The sequence below is a fragment of the Petaurus breviceps genome, unplaced genomic scaffold (assembly GCF_028583685.1).
Source record: "Petaurus breviceps papuanus isolate PSGF00001 unplaced genomic scaffold, PetGlider_PUasm1.0 99, whole genome shotgun sequence".
Taxonomy (NCBI): Eukaryota; Metazoa; Chordata; class Mammalia; order Diprotodontia; family Petauridae; genus Petaurus; species Petaurus breviceps.
Window position 1 is genome coordinate 855,448 of NW_027187465.1, and position 8,774 is coordinate 864,221.

An 8,774-nucleotide genomic window follows, 5' to 3' on the forward strand; every position below is an offset into this window, starting at 1 on the left:
TCTGAGGTCTATGGGTCCTGGCTCTGGCTGGCTCTATTTCAGAGGACCCACCTCCTGATGGAGAGGTGGTGGACCCAGGGGACAGAATAAGACATACATTTTTGGATACAGCTAATGCAGGTATTTTTGTTTCTCTATGAATATTTGTCACAAGGGTCCCTCTCCGCCCCACCCCACGCCCGCCTCACTCCAGTGGGGAAGAGATATGTAAAAGAGAAAATAAATGCTTATTAATGGAAAAAAAATGTTTTTAAAACCCAGTGGACTACAAGTCTTGAGTTTGAATCCCAGTTCAGATCCAAACTAAACAGGGTAACTATAAGTAAGTGATTAATGCCTCAGCCTCAGTTTCCTCATCTGTAAAATGGCCATAATAATGCACTATGTCAAAGGGTCACTATGCCTGACAGTGTCATAGGTTATTTTTAATCTATACAGAGTCCAGTCTCAATCCAGGGAACAAGAGAAAAGAGGTTTAATTTTGTTAAAAGCCTCTGAAAATGAGGGTAAGGCTGAGAATTAGAAGGGCTCTCAGAGGCCATCTGGTCCAAACTCTTCCATTCTCCAGGTTTACAGATGAGTAAACAGGCTAGGGAAGAAAGTAATTTGCTCAAGATCTCACAGGTAGAAGGGGCAGAGCCAGGATAGGAAGCATAGAGGACTCTGCACCTTCTTGCTCAAGGCTATGGTCTCTTTCCAACCTCCACTAACCCCACCTAGGCAGAGGGGTTCTTTGACCAGGAGGGGCTAGGGACCTAAGGGTGAGTGGAAGTGAATGGTATCATGCCCTGCCCATTAGCTCAGGCCTAGGTAGGAAGAATGGGTGAGCTGGAAGAAGCATCACTTGAATCTTCTCCCCACAAGTCTTCCCTCAGATGCTTAATTTTGGAACTAAATTCATGAAAAGGTGTCCTCCAAGCTATGATGTTTCCTATTCTATCTTTGTAAGGCCCCTCTTATCTCTGATATTCCTTGTTCTAAGACCCCTCCCAGCGGTGACATCCCTGGTTCTCAGGCCCCTCCCACACTGATATTCCAGGTTGTACTAAGTTTTTAAAGGCTCTCCCAGCCCTGCTGCTTGACTGTGTCCTTCATGGGACAGGTTTGGGATGCCCTGACACTTATGCCATGCCCCACACCCTTTCCCCACTGCGCTAAGCGGGGCATAGGTGGGTGTCTCACCTTATAGAGGCCAATCCAGTCCCAGGAACTTCGTGAGAAAACACTCTCCATGCGGTAACGGACCACTGCCTGGTCAGGTCTCAGCCACTCATCTGCTACGTCGATCCTCACCAGAGGTACATCATCTCTGTAGGCAAACTGTCTCCAGGGATGGGGAGGGGGTGCATAGAGGGAGGAGGGAGTCATCTTGAAAGTGTGAGAATGCCAGGAGGGAGAGCTTCACTCCCTACCCTCACCCAGGGAGGCAGCTAAAGTTGTTTCTGCCTTAGCCGGCCACACTCTGGGGAATTTGTAGAATGCTATTTCCCTTCTGAGACTTCGGGCCAACTATACCCCCTTTCTGATTCTCAGTTATTTCGCCTTGAAAGTAGGGTTGAGATTCCCTGCCTGCCTAACTTGTGTGTTGTTGTACAGATCAAATGACATAATAAAAGTGCTTTGTAACCATGAAGAACTATGGAAATAACAACTATAATTATGATCTGTATTGTATGAATGTGTTGTTATTGTCACTGGAGGGAGAATACCAAGATCTACAGGAGGCTTTACAACCATCTAGCTTGGTTTTCCCAAACCGATTTTGCCTCCAACACTTTGGGACCTGAAATACACTGATGGGACCTGTGCTTGCTGCTCCAAGGTGCAGCAAGATGCTGCAGATGGTGCAGATAGAAGGGCCCTGGCTGGGGTAGTCCTGGGAGAGAGAGTTTGGGAGGGGGTAAGTCATATTAGAACAAAAGAGTGTGGCGCTAAGAGCTGCCAAGGACTACAGAGACCATCTATTCCAGTGCCCTCATTTGATATATCCTGAACGCAAGGCTCAGAGAGGAACATGTTCAATGTCACACTGGTCCTACGTGCCAAAGGTAGAATTTCTCCGCTTCCAAATCCAATATTGTGCTGCTGCTTATCTGTGTCCATGGCGTTATTATTGTTTGTGTCATTTAATTTTTTGGACCAGGCCTGGGATTTCATTGGTTTAGGGAACTCCCAGGTGAGACAACCCTTTCTATCAAAGCAGGTCATACCTTCTCTGCAATTTATAGTCTGTGGAATGATTTGGAAACTGCTGATCTGGCCCAATTCCCTGACCCTGAGGCGACTTGCCTGAGGTTAGCCAGTGAGTTCATGGCTGATACAAGAGTAGAATCCAGGGCCTTGTGACTCCTAATTTTATATTCTTTTCCTTATTGGATGGCACCTGTCTCACCATGGAAGATGGATAAATGCTTGGGATGCCTAGGGTCCTAGCTTTGGTGGGCAGAGGGGAAGGGACAGGGAGAAGACTTCTGGGAAACTGATCAGTAGGGGAAGGGCTAGGGAACCAGATTGATGAGGGAAATGAAGCAGGAACCACAAAGGGTCCAGGAGACAGTCCTCACCTGCAAGACAAAGAGGGCGGCCACAGGCTTGTGGTCACTGACAGTGTATTCCATATGACTCCGGTAACTGTGCTGGGTCACCTGTACCCGGAGGCTCTCTCGGCCAGAGGGGCTCCGCCCCCCACTTGGTGCCTTGATCTTCCAGAGAATTCGGTCAGTCCAAGCAGGCTTGCGCTTCTTGGCACTGTTTCCAGGGGGAAAGGCCCAGGAAAGGGGAAGATGGAAATCAAAGTAGCTCCAGGATGCCTTTTTCCTTCTCTTGGGTCTCCCTGCCCTCCATCATCATGGGCTCCTGGGAGCAGACTTAGCCTTACCTGGTGTCATAATAGTTGGTACCCACATCAAACTTGAAGGTGGGAGCAAAGGTGAGGGGACCCTCCTGGAAGCCCCTGAGGACCGGCCAGGAGCCTTTGGCCATGTTCAGCTAGAATGAGGGGAAGGGGCAAAAGTAGAGTCAGGAAACTGACTGGGATAGCCCTGAACCCAGGTCACTGACCTATTCAAAGCCCCTCAGGGGACATGATTTGTTTGAACCTAGAGCCCTTCAATAACCAAGACCACGATCAGAGAATATGGGAGCTGGGAGGTATCTCAGACACAAAGTCAGATACTGGAAAAACCTTAGAACCTAGAATGTCAGAGCTGCGTGGGCCCTTAGAACCCAGAAAGCTAATGCTGGGAGGGACCTTACAACTTAGAATGTTAGAGGTGGGAGGGCCCTTAGAACCTAGAATGTCAGAGCTGGGAGGGTCCTTGGAAAAGAGAATGTCAGAGCTGGGAAGGACCCTTAGAACCTAGAAAGCTAATGCTGGGAGGAACCTAAGAGCCTAGAAAATCAGAGCATGAGAGTTGCAAGCTCAGAACACAGCAGAGAGGGTTCGATTTGAAAGCAACGGACCTGGCTTTGAAACCCTCATGGGCTACGTATGACTTATGTGACCTTGGGTGAGTCACTTGACCTTTCTGGGCTGCAGTTCCTCTTCTGCAATGGGGGGTTTGGACCTGGTGACCTCTGGGGTCTCTTCCAGCTCTGATGTCAGTGCCAGGAGGAGCCTCAAAGGGCACCAACCCCAGCCTCTGTGTCTATGGGCTTGCCCAAGATTGGATATCCAGGATGTAATGGAGGCCAGGCTCCTGACTCCCGTCCTGAGATCTTTTCACCCAATCCTCCTAGCCCAGTTCCTGGGCCCTGGCCTGAGTTCACCTGAGGTCCCTATAGGCTGGGCCAGACCTAGAAACCAGGCTAAGGGAGGAAGGCTGCTGAGGAAGAGGTTGTCTGGCCATCGTGGCTCCAGCCTCCTGAATAATTAACAACGGAAAAGTTTGCCTGTGTACCAGTGCCCCCCTCCCACTGGCCCCAGGCCCAGCAGACAGGACCTGGCTCAGAGCAGGGTTCTTGATGTGACTCACATTAGGAAAAGGAGTGTAGGGGTGGGGGAGGAAAGGTCTTGGGCCCTCCTTTGGAGTCTTGGAGGGTCAAAGACCAGGGCCAGGTTAGCTGCAGAGACCCGAGCTGGACAGCTCACTCTCTGTGTGTGATGTGTGTGTGTGGTATAGCCAGAATGGGGAGGGGCTGGGGTCCTTGACCTGTCCCTCACCTGGTCCTTCTCCCAGAGTTTCTGAAGTTGGTTGTTATCAATGGCAAACTTGACAAAGTGTAGATCATAACTCTCGATGCGGAAGTTCAGGTCCCCAAACCAGAAGACAATGCTGAGGGCCAGGGAAGAGAGGTGGGTGAGGGTCCCACGGAAAGGGCATGGTGGGGGTGGGGGTGAGTGGGGGGGATAGAGGAGGGGCCGGTCCTGAGGGTCTCCCCTTACCCAGATCCCCGTGACACCCTCCCCCCCAAAATCAAGAAAAAAAGATTGCAAACCCAGACTCCTCTGAGAAGTCAGAACAAGTCAAAATGGAAAGACCCTTGAATTTGGAGGCAGAAGATCTAGGAGAGAATTCTGCTCTTGTGTGGCCTTGATAGGCCCTTCAGCTATAGGATCAGAGGCTTGCACCGGATGAATCCAGGTGCCTCTTCTAGTTCCAAGTCCTGGCATCCTCTGGATCCTGCCTCCCCCAGCTCTCTCCTCCTGAGGGCCACACTCCCTTCACTCAAAAAGTCAACTTTTTAAAAAATAGAGTTCAGGCCCCCTCCTAGGAAGGAGAGCTGGAATAATCATGATTCCCACTTCTCTAGGGCATTACAAGCCTTAAAGTGTTTTCTTTAAAACCCTGGAGTAGGTAGAAAGCATGAATATTTCCATCATCCTCATTTTCCAAAGGGGAAAATGACTTGACCACAGTCACAAGCAAAAGCAGTTCAGCTGAGGCTCCCAGCCAGGTCTCTTTTGACTGATGGGAACACTGAGTTAGCCCTGCCCCCAGACCCCTCCCCAGCTGGGCCCATCGTACTCATGGTCCAGGATGCCGTGGGCCATGGGCCCCTCAAACTGCTGCATGTTGAGAATGGTCATGAAGTTCTCCTTCCGCTGTTCGGCCTTGTCCATGTGGGCAGGCAGGTGACAGTTGAGGAAACAGACCATGTGGCCGAAGACAGAGAGGCGAATGCTCACCCCACCCTTGTTGCCCTGAAATCATAAGAGCCAGAATTTTCTTATGTGTGGACAGTCCTGGAACTTCCCATGTGGATATTCCTTCCACAGGTACAAATGGCAACTAGTTTGCAACTCATGGTCTTAAGAGAGTTGCTTAGAGCACTTAGAGTTTTAGTGACTTGTCCAAGGTCACAGAGCCAGCATGGGTCAGAGGCAGGCCTTCTTGACTGGAGGATGGTCCTCTGTCTAGCACACTGCTTCTCAAAGGCTGTGATGGCTCTGAGACCCCAATCTCTCCGGCCTCTAAAGGAGAGGGGACAACTCACAGCCCTTTTCCCCATTAGGGGATGAACCAGATGAAAACCTAATTGGGAAATGTCTAACAGAATAAGAATACAACACAACACAGGTAATGTTAATCTGTGGTTTCTAAGTCTGTAAGTGGCCCGCAGGGGACAGCTTCTATTTGTGTTTGACACAGAAGCTCCAGACAACTCTTTCTAAAAGGAGAAGTTGTAGAAGATGGTCGCCTGCATTCCTGGAGGGAGTTTTCCCACCCGGGAGTCCCCAATAACGATGAAATGGCTGTCGCAGTTCCTAGTTTTATAGTTCTCTGAGGTAAATGCTGTGATCATACCCATTTTCCAGATGAGGAGACTGAGGTTCAAAGAGGTTGTTATATAATTCCCCCATGGTCAGACAGTACTTTAGTAGCAGGTCAAGCATTCCACTCCCCCCCCCCCACCCCCCAGGTCAGGGTTCTTCTGCCACATGGGACCATCAGACTGAAGCCTCAGCTCTGCCTTTTCCTCCTTGAGTCCTCCTCAGGTACTCACCCAGTAACCCCCCAGCCCCGTCCGGGTGCAGTCTGTCTGGACGTCCCGGAGGAAGGGCAGGTGATAATACTTGGCAAAAACCAGAAGAATCACCCCTTGCATCCTCACTGTGCTCACCTGGAGAGAAGCAGGCCATGGGCTGAGAAGAGGGAGAAGGAGCAGGGGACCCGATGATCCCCAGGAGGCAGCATAAAGGCCATCTGGGGCTACATGGAAAATGATAGAAACCTGCAGGCACAGACACCCAGAACTAGAGATGGAGGGGTCCTCAGAGGTCATCATTTACAGGTGAGGAAACTGAGGCTCTGCTAGTGAGGTCACAGGATCCTAGAGCTAGGAGGGGACTTCAGAAACCATCTAGCTCCATTTTACAGATGGAGAAACTGAGGCCCAGCAGTTCCACCAGGATTAGAATCCAAGGACTCTTAAAGAAATAAGCAGCATCACAACCCACTCCTAACTATGGGAAGCTCCCAACCCTCCACAGGGTCCAGGAGGAAGGAACCTCTGCTGGAGCAGTGGTCACTACCATGACAAAGTTGAAGGGCCCCAATGCATCCATGAAGAGCTCACTCCACTGGTCAGTGAAGAGTGCATCCTTGAGTCGCTGATTGATCATGGAATTCACCTCCTGCAACCTGGGGGAGAGAAGAGGGAAGCATGTTGGGGCTCAGGGCCCCCCAACTGGAGGAGCACACAGCTGTGACCCCCCCCCCCAGCTCCAGCTGCCCTCCCCCAACCCAGCAGGGGGATGGCTGGGACATTCCTCTTATCTCCCCTCCCTTCTTTAGTCTTCTCTAGTCCCCACCTCCATTCCCCTCTCCCTCAGGCTGAGGTGGGGGGGGGGTGCTAAGAGGAGTCCAGGGATATCTGAAGCATCTATTGTATCCTCCAGGCAAATGTAAACTCTTAGAGGAAAGTGATCATGCCCAGGACTTTGAGTGATATTGGTGGGTATCTGGAGAGAATATGGGACTGTAAATGGTGATTGGAGGAGAGACCCTAAGGTCATAGATCAGAAATATAGATCTAGAAGGCATCTGAGGGCATCTAGTCCAACCTCCCAATTTTTACAAAAGGAGAAACTGAGGCCAAGAGAGGGGCAGCAATTTGCCCAAGGTCACATAGGTAACATCAGAGTGCCTGCTCCAGGTCCTCTGACTCCAAATCCAAGACCTTTCCCACTGCACCCATCAACTAGTCAACTAGCATTTATTAATCACCTACTGTGTATAAGGCACTGTGCCAAGTGGCATACAAAGACGGTCCAGGCTCTCAGTTTCTTGAGAAATTGCTATGTCTGTTGAGTTTCATCTGGGTATGTGTTAGAGGGGCTGGGAAAGGGGGGTGATAAAAGAGAGGGTGCCCCACCCCATGGCCCTCACCCAATGGCTATCATGTCTGAACCACCGTTGTCATCCCCGTTCTGATGCAGGAGGGAGGTGACATCATCAGGGGGCATGGCGGTACCCACGTTCCACGTCACTATGGTGATCCTGCCAGGCAAGCCAAACTGGGCATGGGAGGGGCAGTATCCCTTGTCCTCCCTCCCATCCCCAAAGCCTTCCACAAAGAGCGTCTTCTCTCCTGGTCAGGCACAGGGCACTCCCCCTGCTAGCCCCTCCAGTCACTTGGGCCAGGACTTCTGCTGCCTCAGGGGATCAGAAGTGAGGCAAAGGGGCTTGTCTGGGGAGAAATGGAGGGCTAGTATCTAGATTAACTCCTGCCCCCATTCTGTGAGGCCTCCCTCTCCTCATCCCCCATCCCTGGGCCCAGGCTCTCCAGGAACTCCCCCTTCTCACCGGAAGCCAGGATCTCCTTTGCAGGTAGACTGTGCTGACCAGGCAGATCCAGAGGGGGAAGAAGGGAGGGGGACCTGAAGGCCTTGGAGTGGTGGGGCAGGGCTCCTGTGCCCACTTGAATTCGTCCCATTTGTACCAGGCTTAGATGGGGATGTTTCCAGAGGTTTAGGGGGTGGGGCTCCTGAGTGCCCAGCCACATTAGCTTGGTTAGTGCCGGGGGAACGGTTAGGTGAACGGTTAGGGGAGGGAGGTGGCTTTGGGAGGGCCACAGGACCTCCTGTTGAAGTGGGGAATGTTGGCCTCAGTGACCCTGGAGATAACAGGACAGGAGATCGGGCCCCTGCCTCTGACTGGCTGTGGCTTGTGTCCAGCGGTAGGGCCTGGGGTGGCCGGGGCAAGAGAGAGTCTTCTGGACTGGGATTTCGGGGGGCTTCAGGCCGAGGCCGGAAGGAGAGAGAGAGGGAGGGATTGGGTGAAGTCTGGACTAGGGTGTGTGTGCTCCCAGCTGGAGAAGGGGAGCTAGCTCCACCCATGCCCTGGGGCTGGGGGACAGGGAATCTCTCAGAAGAGGGGGTCAGTCTGGGCTCAGTGCTCACCCAGTCCCTGGCTGATGGGGCAGGAGCTGGCTCCAGGGATGCCCAGGATGGCTCTCCAGAAGGTGACAGAGGTCTCTGTTCCACTGGGGACGAAGCTGGACACAGTAAGGGGCAGGACAGGGCAGGATTATGGCTTGTGGATGCTGGAGCCAGCCTCTGCCCCTGAGGGGAGGAAGAGGAGGGCCGTTGCTCTATAGTTGGTGGCCCTGGACTTAACCCTGAGGAGGAGGACAAAGGTTGGTGCTGCTCCACTGGTGGCATTGGGAAAGGCCTGCTCCTCACTGCTGAGGAGGAAGAGGAGGTGAAGGAGGAGGAGGGAGAGGGCGCTGCTGGCCACAGCGCCGCCTGTGATGGAGTCGGGCTGGGTGCTGGAGACGTCAGAGACGGCCTCGGCCCCTTGGAGGCGGGGGGCTGGCTCCGCTCCGCGGGT

The 8,774-nt window shown here is 52.3% G+C and overlaps 1 protein-coding gene across 1 annotated transcript in view; it reads right to left on the reverse strand.

Moving 5' to 3' along the window:
• Positions 1-8,774, reverse strand: part of INPP5J (inositol polyphosphate-5-phosphatase J) — an 11,780-nt gene that overhangs the window by 1,377 nt on the left and 1,629 nt on the right. Inside the window, 9 exon segments of the mRNA XM_069081417.1 lie at positions 1,122-1,320; positions 2,565-2,748; positions 2,879-2,988; positions 4,163-4,274; positions 4,968-5,143; positions 5,947-6,063; positions 6,476-6,584; positions 7,332-7,442; positions 7,749-8,774. The exon segment at positions 7,749-8,774 is cut by the window's right edge and continues 1,629 nt beyond it. Of these exon segments, the coding sequence (XP_068937518.1) occupies positions 1,122-1,320; positions 2,565-2,748; positions 2,879-2,988; positions 4,163-4,274; positions 4,968-5,143; positions 5,947-6,063; positions 6,476-6,584; positions 7,332-7,442; positions 7,749-8,774 (2,144 nt within the window).